The sequence below is a fragment of the Nerophis ophidion genome, linkage group LG10 (assembly GCF_033978795.1).
Source record: "Nerophis ophidion isolate RoL-2023_Sa linkage group LG10, RoL_Noph_v1.0, whole genome shotgun sequence".
Classification (NCBI taxonomy): Eukaryota; Metazoa; Chordata; class Actinopteri; order Syngnathiformes; family Syngnathidae; genus Nerophis; species Nerophis ophidion.
Genome location: NC_084620.1, coordinates 37,736,315 through 37,753,600, shown reverse-complemented (window position 1 = coordinate 37,753,600; position 17,286 = coordinate 37,736,315). Strand labels below are relative to the sequence as shown.

General features: G+C 39.2%; 1 protein-coding gene across 3 annotated transcripts in view; it reads left to right on the top strand.

Annotated features, from left to right (window-relative positions):
- Positions 1-619: 619 nt before the first annotated feature.
- Positions 620-17,286, top strand: part of pik3c3 (phosphatidylinositol 3-kinase, catalytic subunit type 3) — a 29,627-nt gene continuing 12,960 nt past the window's right edge. The window contains exons 1-13 of one of the 3 annotated variants that reach the window (XM_061913639.1): positions 620-994; positions 1,359-1,547; positions 1,624-1,767; positions 6,801-6,930; positions 7,046-7,072; positions 8,794-8,880; positions 8,958-9,053; positions 13,622-13,693; positions 13,765-13,869; positions 13,955-14,047; positions 14,114-14,299; positions 14,372-14,502; positions 14,735-14,816. In XM_061913639.1, coding sequence (XP_061769623.1) covers positions 930-994; positions 1,359-1,547; positions 1,624-1,767; positions 6,801-6,930; positions 7,046-7,072; positions 8,794-8,880; positions 8,958-9,053; positions 13,622-13,693; positions 13,765-13,869; positions 13,955-14,047; positions 14,114-14,299; positions 14,372-14,502; positions 14,735-14,816 — 1,407 coding nt within the window. In that variant the 5' untranslated portion in view covers positions 620-929. The remainder of the gene's footprint in view (positions 995-1,358; positions 1,548-1,623; positions 1,768-6,800; positions 6,931-7,045; positions 7,073-8,793; positions 8,881-8,957; positions 9,054-13,621; positions 13,694-13,764; positions 13,870-13,954; positions 14,048-14,113; positions 14,300-14,371; positions 14,503-14,734; positions 14,817-17,286) is intronic. The other 2 variants (XM_061913640.1, XM_061913641.1) reach the window with 2 other exon arrangements.

Genomic DNA, 17,286 nt, shown 5'->3' with positions numbered 1-17,286 from the left:
ACAAATCCGATGTGGGATTAATTTTTTCAATCTAAACATTTACATTTAAATTCAGTTCGCTTTATTCCCTTTTAACACCGTTTCTCTCAATATTACAAAACAAAAATGCTCAAATGATTTACTCGTTTTATCAATCTCTTTTCTAAAAAGACGTTAATTGGATAGGTTGATTGGCAACGCTAAATGGTCCCCAGTGTGTGAATGTGAGTGTGAATGTTGTCTGTCTATCTGTGTTGGCCCTGCGAGGAGGTGGCGACTTGTCCAGGGTGTACCCTGCCTTCCGCCCGATTGTAGCTGAGATAGGCGCCAGTGCCCCCCGCGACCCCAAAAGGGAATAAGCGGTAAAAATGGATGGATGGTTCGTTTTCCTCCCGTTTCTTGATTATTACAGATATACTGAAGTTCTTGCTTATCTAAATTTTATTTTAATCCATTTTTGTACTGCAATTTTGCATTTTCATTTTGAAAACGTATAATTCACAATGATTGTTTGCAAATAAAGTTCTTTAAAAAAAAATCTATTTACACCTCTTCCTGTTTTAGCTTTAGTCAGGATGTTGTAATCTATCCACGAGTCATCGATCATCATTCTTGCCTACCTTTCTGCAAGTAGCTGCATTTGTTGTCGACTACTTTAGTCTGTGACAGCATATCTCAGTCTGTGTTGGTTTGTTTTCCAGCTAGCAAGAACCTCAAATCATGGCTCATAAACAGAGCTAAAAATGGTTTATTAGGCTTCTGTACACTATTTTTAAAATAATGGTTTGAATCGTTTACATCCATTTATGTGTAGCAGCATACATGTCTCTGTAAATTAGTCGTCGCGATGTTCTGAGCGGAGGCCTTTTTGTAAACCATCGGCTCACCAGGTCTTTACCAGACCGAGCATTTTTTATTTTCTTTTTTTTTAGGTCGAAATCAAGGCAAACATGGACACGGATAAGTTTAATTATGTTTACAGCTGCGATTTGGACATCAACGTGCAGCTCAAAATGTAAATTTATGTGCTTATTCACTCTATGAATATCTCCAGTTTTTTTTTTAGAATGACTTGCTCTTTCAGTCACGTGATGCTAGTTTGAATGACATGTCTGATTGATTGATTGAAACTTGTATTAGTAGATTGCACAGTACAGTACATATTCCGTACAATTGACCACTAAATGGTAACACCCGAATACGTTTTTCAACTTGTTTAACTCAGGGTCCACGTTAATCAATTCATGGTAACGATCTTATGCTTTATGGTTCAAAATGAGTAAAGATAAGGCTGAAAAGCGGGTTTCTTTTGTTCCTCTTGTCCTGCTAAAAACCAAAAAGAATGGTTCCGTCTCACTTCCTGTCTTCTTCCCCTCTAGAGGAAGTTTAGAAGGTAAACGAGAGCAGAAGAGCTACAAAGCGCTCCTGGAAGACCCCATGCTGCGATTTTCCGGCCTCTACCAAGAGAACTGCTCAGACCTCTACGTCACCTGCCAGGTGTTCGCTGAGGGCAAACCTCTGGCCCTGCCCGTCCGTACCTGCTACAAAGCCTTCAGTACTCGCTGGAAGTAGGTTCCCCAAATGTGTTATCTATTGGAGCATCTTATCATGAACGATAACTTGGGTTTTTGTGGTGCTTTACAGCTGGAATGAGTGGTTACGGCTGCCAGTCAAGTACCCGGACCTTCCTCAAGGTGCACAGGTGGCCCTCACTGTGTGGGACAGCTTCGGGCCTGGGAAGGCCGTACCTGTTGGCGGTACCACCGTCACCCTTTTTGGCAAATATGGGTGAGCGTGCAAATTACTGTTGGGCTGCACAATGTTGTGCTATCTATTTCGACCTACTCAGTGGCCTAGTGGTTAGAGTGTCTTCCCTGAGCTCGGTAGGTTGTGATTTCAAACCCCGGCGGAGTCATACCAAAGACTATAAAAATGGCACCCATTACCTCCCTGCTTGGCACTCAGCATAAAGAGTTGGAATTGGGGGTTAAATCACGAAAAATAATTCCCGGGCGCGGCACAGCTGCTGCTCACTGCTCCCCTCACCTCCCAGGGGGTGATCAAGGGGATGGGTCAAATGCAGAGGACACATTTCACCACACCTAGTGTGTGTGTGACAATCATTTGTACTTTAACTTAAAATGACAATTTATTTTTTGTCCAAAAAGCGATTGCGATTCAGGATTTTTATGTTTTTTACAGCATCAAACTGCAAAAATAACAAGTGAAAGAATAGAACAAAATGGAATAGAATAGAATGTACTTTATTGATCCCTAGGGGAAATTCAACACCACAGTTCGCTCACAATAGACAATGATAATAATAAATAATCTAATATATTATATATATAATATATGAACAATATGTGAAGTGAATTATATTTATATAGCGCTTTTCTCTAGTGACTCAAAGCGCTTTACATAGTGAAACCCAATATCTAAGTTACATTTCAACCAGTGTGGGTGGCACTGGGAGCAGGTGGGTAAAGTGTCTTGCCCAAGGACACAACGGCAGTGACTAGGATGGCTGAAGCGGGAATCGAACCTGCAACCCTCAAGTTGCTGGCACGGCCACTCTACCAACCGAGCTATATTTTGGGTCATGACCGAAATATATAAATATATTCTACATATATTTTACATTTAAGTGCAGTCAAGGAACATATGCATTATACAGTCTGATGGCTGTCGGTATGAAGGACCTCCTGTGTCGTTCCGTGTTGCATTTTGGTCTTTGGTCTTTTGGAAGACATGTTACTTTCAGGCTGTCAATCAACCTAATCTTGTCTCAAGGTGCCACACACTACAACAATATACAATAATTTACTTCCCAAAAAACTGGCTTTTGTCTACATCATGCTCTTAAAATGAATTAATAATAGATACAAACTAAACAGTGATTATAATGGAGCGTAATCATAATATATATTTACAATGTAAGTAGGGCTGGGCGATATGGACGAAAAAGTTTATCGCAATATATTTTTACTTAAACTCGATATTCAATATATCAATATATTTTCCGGTGAAATATACATTTAAAGATACTCTTTTCTGAGCGAGATTCAGTGAAATTGAACTTGATGACAACTGTACTGTAAACAGTCAGCGACACTTTTATTAACCCAGTTAGTCAAGATGGGTATTAACAACACAAAAAATAAACTGTTTAAGTAACACAGAATTACATAACATGTATAAAATGGTCTATCTATGATCTTCCTCACATTGTCATACATTTTTGGCAGCATTTCTCCTGCGCAATATGGCAACTTGGCAACTCAAGAACAGTTTTGATTTGGGCTTACATCGTAAACAACTCAAATTAATGTTTAATCCAGAGGCATACATTTGTCCAAATGTGGCCAGATAAACGCATTGTGGGTTTCCTGGATGTCGTCTACATCGCTAAAAGAAACATCCAAGGAAAATAATCCCTCTGTCATCTTCCAATACTTTAAAAAAAATATAAATCACTCGCTTGAAAATTCCCTTTTCTTTTCTACCACTTTCTCGTCGTCATTTGGGATGTCTGTTGTGAATTCCCTTCCTGGTTCCATGACCTATCTCGCCTCTGATTGGCCTAATTTCAACCAATCATAACTCATTATAGAAACAACCAACCTATCATGTATGTTCTTATACATGCAAGCACGTCTTGGAACAGTGGTTCTCAACCTTTTTCAGTGATATACCCCCTGCGAATTTTTTTTTGAAAATTTCCCCTCGGGGATTAATAAAGTATGTCTGATTCTGATCAGAGCAAAGCATTTTTGGTTGAAAAAAGAGATAAAGAAGTAAAATATAGCACTATGTCATCAGTTTATGATTTATTAAATCGTATAACAGTGCAAAATATTGCTAATTTGTAGTGGTCTTTCTTGAACTATTTGGAAAAAAAGATAACTAAAAACTTGTTGAAAAATAAACAAGTGATTCAATTATAAATAAATATTTCTACACATAGAAGTAATCATCAACTTAAAGTGCCCTCTTTGGGATTGTAGTAGAGATCCATCTGGATTCATGAACGTAATTTTAAAAATTTCTTCACAAAAAAAATAAATCTTTAATATCAATATTTATGGAACATGTCCACAAAAAATCTAGCCGTCAACACTGAATATTGCATTGTTGTATTTTTTTTCACAGTTTATGAACTTACATTCATATTTTCTAGAAGTATTATTAAATAAATATATTTATAAAGGATTTTTGAATTGTTGCTATTTTTACAATATTTTTGAAAAATCTCACGTACCCTTTGGCATACCTTCAAGTACCCCAAGGGGTACGCGTACCCCCATTTGAGAACCACTCTCTTGGAAGGGGGCTTCACGGTGGCAGAGGGGTTAGTGCGTCTGCCTCACAATACGAAGTTCCTGCAGTCCTGGGTTCGAATCCAGGCTCGGGATCTTTCTGTGTGGAGTTTGCATGTTCTCCCCGTGAATGCGTGGGTTCCCTCCGGGTACTCCGGCTTCCTCCCACTTCCAAAGACATGCACCTGGGGATAGGTTAATTGGCAACACTAAATTGGCCCTAGTGTGTGAATGTGAGTGTGAATGTTGTCTGTCTATCTGTGTTGGCCCTGCGATGAGGTGGCGACTTGTCAAGGGTGTACCCTGCCTTCCGCCCGATTGTAGCTGAGATAGGCGCCAGCGACCCCGAAAGGGAATAAGCGGTAGAAAATGGATGGATGGATGGATCTCTCGGAAGGACGAAAGGGAGGGGTTTAGTAGCCCATTCGAGGGAGTGGGTGCGGGGGAGCACAAGGAATACAACAAATAAGTGATATCTGGTCATTTTAACTTGAAATAAAATATATCAATATTACGATATTTTCTTAGTTAATATCTTGTTCAAAAATATATCGATATATCTTACAAACTCGATATATTGCCCAGGCCTAAATACAAGTCACCAATTTAAAAGGATATAAACTTTTAATTCTCATTTATGTACAGTACAGGCCAAAAGTTTGGACACACCTTCTCCTCATTCAATGCATTTTCTTTATTTTCATGACTATTTACATTGTTTCATTACATTTGTTACTGCTTTGCACACTCTTGGTATTCTTTCGATGAGCTTCAAGCACACCTGTGAAGTGAAAACCATTTTAGGTGACTACCTCTTGAAGCTCATCGAGAGAATGCCAAGAGTGTGCAAAAAAGTAATCAGAGCAAACGGTGGCTATTTTGAACTAGAATATAAAACATGTTTTCAGTTATTTCAAATTTTTTTTGTTAAGTACATAACTCCACATGTGTTCATTCATAGTTTTGATGTCTTCAGTGATAATCTACAATGTAAATAGTCATGAAAATAAAGAAAACTAATTAAATCAGAAGGTGTCCATACTTTTGGCCTTTACTATTGAATTGTTTACCATTGTATTTTAGTTGGAAGGTACAGTAAATAACTTTGTTATCCAAAATAAATGAACAAAAATAAAATGGTCTCATTTCTTTAAAAACAATTGAGCTTAAATTAGGGCTGGGCAATATGGCCTTTTTTTAATATCTCGATATTTTTAGGTCTTATCGCGTTACACAATGTATATCTCCATATTTTGCCTTAGCCTTGAATGAACACTAGATACTTATAATCACAGTATTATGATGATTCCATGTGTCTACATTAAAACATTCTTGTTCATACTGCATTAATATATGCTACTTTTAAACTTTCATGCAGAGAAGGAAATCACAACTAAGTCAATTGATCAAAACTTTATTTATTAAACTTTTATTAGCAGGTGACATTTCAAATGATGCTACATATTAGCAGTAATGCTGCTTACTGGTAGCAACGCTTGTGCCCCACACTTGACAAATTAAAGTTGTCTCTTCAACATTTTCCCGCTTGAAGCCGAACCACCGCCAGACTATTGACCATCTGCTGTTTTTCTTGGGAATTAATTATTTCTTCATTTGTTACCAGATTCGCACCTTCTCTCTCGTATTACTACTCGCACGGCTGCGCTAGCATCACAGGTAACGTTACCCATGCTGCTACTTCTTTGCTCGGCGAGGGCGTATACGTATGTGACGTATGACGTGACTGTATGTGACGTGTGTAAGAAGGTGCGCTTAATGCCTGTGAGAAGGAGACACAAGGAGTGACGATAAAAACAACTGCGTGAGAATGTATACTCAAATATCACGATATAGTCATTTTCTATATCGCACAGAGACAAACCCAAGATATATCGATATATCGCCCAGCCCTAGCTTAAATAAATATTGAACATTTTAAAGTGCATTTTGTCTTAGTTGAAAAAAAACTATTTCAGACGTTGTGTTTTTGTTTGTTACCATCACGTGATCACAATCATTCTCGCTATCTCGTCCGTGACGATGGGTTTATTTTGCCTGTCTGATTTGAAGCTGATAATTCCCACAACGGGACATTTGGCTTTGTAATCTTATTTTTCCAAAATGTTGTTACTTTGCGGCACTTCTCACCTCTTTTGTCTGCGCTTCTTGTGTGTGTAAAGCTGACACCCTGCTCTCCACCCACCGAGACAAAGATTGTGACGGACTGAACTGTGAAAATTGGGACGTCTTTGTCCCTGTTTGAAGCGAGAGATGAACAAATGCGAGGCTCAACAATTCTGATTGGCGAACATGTCTGTCACTCAAATGCCGGTGATAGAGAAAGAAAAAAAACCCTCAGCCTCGTGCGGTTATTTATTGCAATAACTAAAACCTCCAAAATAATAAAATGTCTATGTATCTTGAAGCCCTAAATTATTGTACTTGTTAACTAGGTGTGCAGTCTTAATGTGTCGTAACGCCACTACCCTTGTGTCTCTTCAGAATGTTCCGACAAGGCATGCACGACCTGAAGGTTTGGCCCGGTGTGGAGGGCGATGGTGCAGAGGCCACCAGCACACCTGGGCGCACCAACAGCAGTCTGACAGAGGAGCAGATGGGAAGACTGGCCAAGGTATTTTGTTGGGCGACACAATCACAGACAGACAGGTTTTGGGGTGTGATGACAAATAATGATAATAAAATAGGTTACAATAAATATGCGGCACTAAAGCCTCGTCTGTTCCCAGGGCCCTGACCTACAGGTACTCAGTGATGTGAGTACAAGCAAAAGTCATTGGCACCACATTGAAAAATAAGCTCCTGCCTCGAATTTGTGCCAGATGTTAGTGTTTACACATACGTTTTGATCCTGGTGTGAGTCTGCAATGCAGAGGGAATCGCTGCTGAAGCCCTCTCGTGGACTTTATTAGCGCGTGTGCATGAAGAAGTTACACACACCATTTGGGTACACACAGTACAAAGCAGGGTTGTCCCAACTTTTTCAATTGCGTACCAAAAAACTAAACGGCCGCGAACATTATGATATTATAAAAGTTTTGTAAACAGGCTAAAAAAAATCCAACGTGGATATGCGATGAAGTGATTATATACAGTGGAATCCTCGGACTGACTGACTGACGTCAACATGGGTGGTTGTCAACATAAACTGTAGTCGACATAGCCAAAGCTACATATTGCTTGTACATTTATCATCAACTTTTGCCAGGGACATAAGGGAACCAAATGATCTTAAAGAATTTTTGTGCATATTGTATTTGTATTATTTTCTTTATATTATACAGTCGCATATTACGTATGTTTCTGAGCTATAATTAAGGGGTTAGGCCATAGAGGGTAGTGTAGATTGCCTGCTAGTTGGATCTAGACCAAGAGAGCAGAAGAGATAAATGGTAAATGGGTTGTACTAGTATAGCGGTTTTCTACCTTTTTAAGGAACTCATAGTGCTTTGACACTATTTCCACATTTACCCATTCACACACACTGATGGCGGGAGCTGCCATGCAAGGCGTTAACTACGAGCCATCAGGAGCAAGGGTGAAGTGTCTTGCTCAAGGACACAACAGATGTGACAAGGATGGTAGAAGGTGGGGATTGAACCAGGAACCCTCAGGATGCTGGCACATCCACTCTCCCAACTGCGCCACGCCATCCCCAAGATGCCTTTTGTCCAGAGGGGTATTGCACAAAAGTAGGAGATAGGATGATGACAAATTACGGCTTGGATAAGCCTTGTTGGTGCTTTCTTGGATTACCGTTTGCTGAACTCAGATAAATAAATGTTGCTAAATTCATTCAGGATAACCAAAATGTCCTGGCATAATCCCTTCCCCTGGTTTTGTGAGCTATCTCTCAGGTAGATACGACCAAGCTATTATTTTGAAGCTTATTTTGCACTGAACAGGGAGTCGCTGTGTGCCCATTTGGGGAAGTCACAACACACGAATGCGACATTTTTCATCAAAATAATCCCATCGGTTCTCAAATTTCATGTCAACAAATGCGATTGATCATTTAAATTGACTTTGACCTCAGCTCGGTTTTTTCAATAATAATAAGACCACAACAGTAGACTATGACTTGCTGAGTTGTGCACAGAAATAGGAAAAGACTTAAGCAGATTCCACTGTATAGGCAACTATGCTGCTTATTATTATTATTATCATCATCAACTAATTTACCTTTTTTTCCACTACCTTTGGTCTTCTTGCTTCCCCCATTTTACAAGCTCTTGTTTAATCGATATCTTTATAAAAGGAGCTACAGGTCACACTTTGGGCACCCCTGCTAAAAAGCATTGTGACTGATTTGACTAACCAGTAATCACATCTATGTGGAAAGAAAGGCTGCCTGTTCAGGGCCGAGCGATTGCAAACAAGTAGCGACAGACACTAACGTTATGTGTGCGTTTTCCTACGCTGCCTTTGTTTTGTGGATGTCTTGCCGCCTCAACTCAGTGGTCTCGTCTCCACGCAGCTGACCAAGGCCCACCGGCAGGGTCACATGGTGAAAGTGGACTGGCTGGACCGCTTAACCTTCAGAGAGATTGAGATGATCAATGAGGTTAGAGTCGTCCCAGGTCAATTAAAAAAATCATATAAAATATTTTACAGACTGTTTTTTTCTTTGTTTTTTGCTAGAGTGAGAAGCGCAGCTCCAACTTCATGTACCTCATGGTAGAGTTCCCTCGAGTTAAAACAAATGACAAAGAGTACAGCATTGTCTACTATGAAAAAGTGAGCCCTCAGTCTTTTAGTTTTGAGTAAATACAGCTGCAGTCAGAAGTTGACGTGTGCTCATCATGGTTTTGAATGTCTTTTTAAATTTGGCCACTTTTTTGTTCCTCTTACAGGTTGTAATGATAATACGGACTACTTATCTTTATTTTATTGAGTTTTGATTGTGCTTGTGTATACATCTACCTTACATACATATACAGTATAAATAGGATCTAATGATATGGACATTTTTTTATCAGTTATTGTGACCAAAATCATCACGGTTATTATTATTAAGTTATTGTTGAATATGCTTAAAAAAAATACCTAAATAAACACTAAAATCCTTTGACCATGTCTTATTTTTAAAATGTTAATGCGTCTTCTCGGGGCATTCAATTGATTGCAACTGGACTGTTTGGTTGTCTTCAAAAATGTTTCGCCTCTCATCCAAGTAGACTTCATCAGTTCATGTTCAAAAACTTAGACATAGAATAGATCTGACCAATCTAAGTCTAAGACTAGATCTGACCAATCTATGTCTAAGACTAGATCTGACCATCCATCCATCCATCCATTTCCTACCGCTTATTCCCTTTTGGGATCGCGGGGGGCGCTGGCGCCTATCTCAGCTACAATCGGGCGGAAGGCGGCGTACACCCTGGACAAGTCGCCACCTCATCGCAGGGCCAACACAGATAGACAGACAACATTCACACTCACATTCACACACTAGGGCCAATTTAGTGTTGCCAATCAACCTATCCCCAGGTGCATGTCTTTGGAGGTGGGAGTAAGCCAGAGTACCCGGAGGGAACCCACGCATTCATGGGGAGAACATGCAAACTCCACACAGAAAGATCCCGAGCCTGGATTTGAACCCAGGACTGCAGGACCTTCGTATTGTGAGGCAGACGCACTAACCCCTCTTCCACCGTGAAGCCCTAGATCTGACCAATCTAAGTCTAAGACTAGATCTGACCAATCTAAGTCTATGAGCATGAACTTGGATGAGAGGAGAAACGTCTTCTAAGGCAAACCAAACATTCCAGTTGTGATCGAATGATTGGCCTGAGATGAAAATGACCTGGATGAATGGGAACATTTATAGTCATGTTAATGTGTCTTGTATTAAAAGTAGCATTTAAGCTAGCTAGCAACCGAAGAGCCAGCTGCTTCTCGGGAAAATGAGCAGAATCACTAAATTTTTCAACATGTGCTCATCAAGCACGGTTTAGCGATGATTAACATTTGAAACAATAATGATAACCAAATTTTATCGCTGTTTATTATTATACAAGTAATCATTCCTGAAGGAATAAATAAAGTACTATTTATCTATCTATCTGTCTATTTATCTATCTATCTATTACATCCTAATATAAACCAGTGGTGATTGATTTAAGACAGCAAAGGAAGCTCAGCTTCCCTTAAAATGTAAAAAAAAAAGTGGTCAGACATGTACTTAAGTGTTTACATTTCATTGAACAAATATGTGCTAGAATTTGTTCAACTTTTGTTCACAATCAGCTCTTTTGGCGTTTGCTGACGCGACTTTCTCGTCATTGATTGTGATAGCGTGACCGTGCATTAAATAGTGTTGAAGCTGAGCATTGGGGGAGCATAGAGTGGGTTGTTCCACTGCAGCCAAACCAGGCAGTCGTTGGATAAATGCTCGGCTTTGTCCCGCACACGGAAGCCTAGCGTCTCTGGAAGTGTACGGAAAGTGGGTTCGGCCTCGGCTGGCCATGGACGCTGAGCTTCCGCATGATGATTGGATGATCTGTCCAACACTGAATCCTTTTTGGGCTGACGGAAAAATGAGCAAATCAGCATCTCGTAGTATGAATTACTGCCAGAGCATTTTTCAAGTTTAATTCTGTTGTTATTGTTGATATAGAGAATTTTATAATCTTTAAAGTGACATTTTCTTTGTAAAATCTAGCATCTTTATAACTTTTACCTGTTATCGGAGACTGTAGTCTTTTTTTATTTTTTTTCAGAGAGTAGCTCAAAATATTCTTATCCTTCTGGAAAGACCAACAGTTGCTACCGGCATATAAAGTATACTGTACTATATATATATTTATATAATGGGTGAAACTCCAGAAAATTGAATATTGTGCAAAAGCCCATTTATGTCAGCAATTCAAGTTCAAATATGAATCTAATACATTATATTAACTCATTACATGCAATGTGAGATATGTTAAGCCTTAATTTGTTACAATTTCGATGACCATAACTTGCAGTTTCTGAGAACCCCCAATTTTTTCATATTTTCAATTTGAGGTTTTCATCAAATCACCAAAATTATATCAAAAGACTTCAAATATCTTGAGGTGCATGTTATGAGCCTGTGTCATATATTAGTTTCACCCTTTAAATCAATTTTCTGGAATAAATTAACTTTGCACGATATTCACATTTTTGGAGTTCTATCTGTACATACATACATATATATATATATATATATATGTATGTGTGTGTGTGTGTATGTATGTAGATATATATATATATATATATATATATATATATATATATATATATATATATCCATCCATTTCCTACCGCTTATTCCCCTTTTGGGGTCGCGGGGGGCGCTGGCGCCTATCTCAGCTACAATCGGGCGGAAGGCGGGGTACACCCTGTACAAGTCGCCACCTCATCGCAGGGCCAACACAGATAAACAGACAACATTCACACTCACATTCACACACTAGGGCCAATTTAGTGTTGCCGATCAACCTATCCCCAGGTGCATGTCTTTGGAAGTGGGAGGAAGCCGGAGTACCCGGAGGGAACCCACGCATTCACGGGGAGAACATGCAAACTCCACACAGAAAGATCCCGAGCCTGGATTTGAACACAGGACTGCAGGACCTTCGTATAGTGAGGCAGACGCACTAACCCCTCTGCCACCGTGAAGATATATATATATATATATATATATATATATATATATATATATATATATATATATATATATATATATATATCTCTTCTGTAATACACAGTACACGTGGGAGAAATAACAAATTTTTAGATGCAACGCAATTCGGACATGGACGATTATAGAGTCTATTAGTAAACGTCAAAAATTTATATTTGATTTATTTATTGTATATCAAGTAATGCAGGCAGTTCTAAAAATTTGGCTGACTGCAAGTGAGCCACCTCCCTTAGACATCCGACCAGTTTCTTTACTATCGGGCACTTATGGTACAGTTTTGCTCACATTTTCATTAATTTAATACATATGGGAATTCATTTAACTGTTTATTATTCCAAATTAATTTTCTCTTTTTTTAAGTTGCAAGTGATACACGTTTATTTAGTGAAAGGACAAGAAATGTAAAACTGCATCAATTTACATAAATTAAAGATGCATCAATAATCTATTTTTAATGGAATTGTAGCTCCTGAATCGTAAGGTGCCCAAAAATTCCCACCTCTAATACATACATAGAACAGATGACATATTAGGAAAACAATGTTAATATTTTTAATTTAAAACGGGATAAACAAAACCCACGGGTTAAAGGTCTTTCACACCCAACCCATCTTCAGTCTTTTTTCAAAACAAGAATTGAGTGCACAATTTAGAATTTTTATTTAGAATTTTAGTCCAAATTCTTACAGGATTACAAATATATATACAAACTCAAATATACAAATGCAGTCAAATACATTTGATATAATAAGTGGTGCTGAGGGCTCCCGAATGTCTTTTAAATTGACCTTTGCAAATGACCAAGCTCTCTTACCTTTTTTTTAATGATCACAATTGACTGCAGTTGGTAGGTACTGTTTGGACGCATACATTTCAAATAAACAGAAGAAAGCCGTGCTCTCCTAACACTCAAACACTTTTATGCCATGAATGTTTTAATTATAGCTGTTTAGGCTCTTTGCAACCCAAGGAGTGTAAACACACAAAAAGTTGAAAGTTGTCATTTGAACTTTAGGCTGTATTTTTAGCCAACTGGAATGCAACATGTGACGTGATATAGTCTTCCTCCACCACTAATTGGCAGGAACATGTACTCGTAAATGGAAACAAGGGCCTCGTCGAGAAAAATGTTGTATTGTGGTCTACACAACAAAAAATGTGATGTCCAAATATATGTGGACTCGGGTCCAAGGAGGCTAAATATAATACACCAACCCTCCAAAGAAGAGTGGTTGATTATGCCAGCAGATTTATTTCCAGAAGCTTGTTGATGGCTACAAAAAGCATTTAGTAAAGGCAAAACTTGCTAAGTGACATTTATGACACATTGGGGCGGCATGCGCTGCATCCACAAACATGGACAGGAAAGGAAGGTTTTCATGTAATTATCTCCTTCTGCCCGCTTCTGTCGGGCAACAACCTGTGTACTATATATTTAAAACCTGTATGTGTAAATGAGAGAACATTCTAAATACATTAATCTTTGTGCATCCAATTCTTGATTTGAAAAAATTAAATTCAAATAAATAGTCGGGCAGAAATTGGTATGACAATTATTCCCATGATGAGTGTACGTACAGTTCTGACTGCAAGCGTACACCAAAGAGGCAGATTAAAGTATTTTTTATTTCAGGATGTAGATGATGCAGCTCCCTTGTCTACCAGCTGTGAAATTGTTAAAGTTCCTGACCCACAGATGGGGATGGTAAGCAACACACACAGACATTTCTTTGTATTGTACAGAATTAGTATATTTGAAGACATCTTTTTCTACAGGAGAACCTGGTGGAGAGCAAGCATCACAAACTGGCCCGCAGCCTCCGCAGTGGACCCTCCGATCACGACCTTAAGCCCAACGCTGCAACGCGTGACCAGCTCAACGTCAGATACTGTTTTTTTATGTTTTTATTCCGATCAATTGATTAGGCACACTTTGCGCGTCTGACGTGTGTCTCTGTGTCCACAGATCATTGTGAGCTACCCTCCCACCAAACTTCTGAGTTCAGAGGAGCAGGACCTGGTGTGGAAGTTCAGATATTACCTCACCATGCAGGAAAAGGTTGACAGCGCTTCACAATGTTTTTCAGTTGTGTGCGTGCATTATTTACGTTTCTTGTGGCTGCAGGCTCTGACAAAGTTCCTCAAGTGTGTCAACTGGGACTTGCCTCAGGAGGCCAAGCAGGCACTGGAGCTGCTGGGCAAGTGGAGGCCAATGGACGTAGAAGACTCGCTGGAGCTGCTGTCCTCGCAGTTTACCAACCCGACAGTGCGACGCTACGCTGTGGAACGGCTGCAACAGGCAGATGACGAGGTGAATACGGAGGAAAGCAGCAGCAGCAGCAGAAGAGAAAGAGTGTTTGCATTCATTGGACATGTTTTGTAGGACCTGCTGATGTATCTGCTGCAGCTGGTGCAGGCGCTCAAGTATGAGAACTTCAGTGATATTCAAGGAGGCCTGGAACCAGGCAGCAAGAGAGACGGCCAAGGACTTTCAGATGACTCCACACTGGACAGGTCAGCACTTGGATGTTGGATGATGCGATTCGATTGGCAGCTGCTGCTCATCTAATGCTCTCTGGGTGGTGAATGCTACCTTGAGATTATTTTTCTTTCACACACCTCACACGAGGCGCTTGTGTATTCTGATTTTTATGGATTACAGCCGCGCGCTGACGGCCAGGATATCCCAGGCCAAGCTTTGCCTCACCTGTTTCTCTGTTACGCTTTGTGTTTATTGCTTGCGTAGTTCTCGGATCCTGACGGCCACATTTGGACCCCCCTCCGCCACCCAGAAAGCCAAAGAAGGGGCAGACAGTGAAAACATGGAGGTAAAACGGAAACAAGAGGTGTACACGCATACTATGTCCTTGTGTATGTATTTCTTTGAAAGTCAAATATTGTACACACTGCTATTATATTTGGTACATGTGTTAATCTAAACTCCAAAGCAAATTAGTGCTGTCAAATGAAACATTTTTAAAATCAGATTAATCACACTTTTGAGTTTGCATGACTCATGATTAATCACAGGTTATTATTTACTTTAATAATTTAAATTAATGTAAAAAAGACACCAATATAAAGTAATAAATAAAAATAAAATAAAGTACAATCTATCTATCAATATGTTTGGACACACATGTAATTTTATTGTCAGAATGTTAAAAAGGATTACAAAAAATGAATGAATGCACATGATTTATTTGCTCAAAGCTTGAGAACCGTTTTATCGGAAGTCCAGTCAAAGTTTGGTTTGAAGTGAAATTGGACAGTGAGCACACCAGTTGGAGTCTCCTCCCTCTTTATGTTTTACCGACGTATGCATTGACCTGATCACTGACCTTATAAAACCGGTGTAATATGACTGTACTTTCATAATAACATTTTACACAATTTTTTCCCTCCCCACCAAACTGCTCCACACACGAGTGCACTAACAATGACACATTTAGTCAGATAATGTAGTATAAAAGACGCACAACCTAAGTCAAAAAATATAAACAATGAGCAAAGCAAAGTAAATTCAAAATAAATAAATACAATATAATAATGATTATCATTATTATTAGGGGTGTGGGAAAAAATCAATTCGAATACAAATCGAATCAAATACGTTTTGCGATTCAGAATCGATTCTCATTTTTTAAAAAATCAATTTTTTTTATTTAACTTTTTTTATTATTATTATTATTATTATTTTTTAATCAATCCAACAAAGCACTGCACAGCAATACCATAACAATGCAATCCAATTCCAAAACCAAACCTGACCCAGCAACACTCAGAACTGCAATAAACAGAGCAATTGAGAGGAGACACAAACACGACACAGAACAGCCCAAAAGTAGTGAAACAAAAATTAATATTATCAACAACAGTATCAATATTAGTTGTAATTTCAGCATAGCAGTGATTAAAAATCCCTCATTGACATTATGATTAGACATTTATAAAAATAAGAAAAAAAGATCAATAGTGTCACAGTGGCTTACACTTGCATCGCATCTCATAAGCTTGACAACACACTGTGTCCAATATTTAAATAAAGATAAAATAAGTCATATTTTTGGTTCGTTTGATAGTTAAAACAAATTTACATTATTGCAATCAGTTGATAAAACATTGTCCTTTACAATTATAAAAGCTTTTTTTTAAAAAAGTCTACTACTCTGCTTGAATGTCAGTAGACTGGGGTAGATCCTGCTGAAATCCTATGTATTGAATGAATACAGAATTGTTTTGATTTGGAAAAATATTGTTTTTGAATCGAGAATCGAATCGAATCGAAAAAAATCGATATATTATCAAATCGTGACCCAATAATCGATATTGAATCGAATTGTGGGACACCCAAAGATTCGCAGCCCTAATTATTATTCTCTTTAGGTATTTTCTAATGTAATTAGGGAGCCATTGAGGGAAAATCTCCTTTATCCACCTGTTGTGAGATGGCGGTCATCTGGCTAATATCGTGACAATGTCAAGAACTGTTTGCAAGATTCGAGAACAGGGGTCCCCTAACTATGGCCCGCGGGCCGGATCCAGCCCGCCAGCACCTACAATCTTGCCCACGGAATGTCCTAAGTTTATTTATATATATATTAGGGGTGTAACGATACGTGTATTTGTATTGAACCGTTTCGGTACGGGGGTTTCGGTTCGGTTCTGAGGTGTACCGAACGAGTACACGTGCTAGCAGCTAGCAGGCTAGGACAACATGTTAAAGCCAGAGCTGGAAGACCCTCCTGCCTCGTTAAGATCTCCCGTTTGGGAACACTTTGGCTGCACGATACAACAATGGAGGACGGAGGTTTGCCAAGATTGTTCAGCAGCTGCTTCTGACAACACGTCAAACATGTGTTGCACCTTTCCTGCTTCCGGCTCCCATCATAGTGTCTCTATTGCGCGCAAAACCCTTCACTCTACCCGGCAGTGGGTCTCCACAGCTCCGGACTCCAGGGTAAAAGAAGAGTCCAGCGATTAGTTGAAAATCGTGGCTTTATTGAGGTCTTGCACACAGCCAATCCAACAAAACACTAGCCACTCCTGTGCTCTACCGCTCCCTCACCTCGCTCGCCCGCACACTCACTGACGTCACATGCTGTCACATATTAAAAGGGCACACACACACACACATACGCTACTCTCCTAACACAGTGGTTCTCAACCTTTTTTCAGTGATGTACCCCCTGTGAACATTTTTGTAATTCAAGTACCCCATAATCACAGCAAAGCATTTTTGGTTGAAAAAAAACAGATAAAGAAGTAAAATACAGCACTATGTCATCAGTTTCTAAT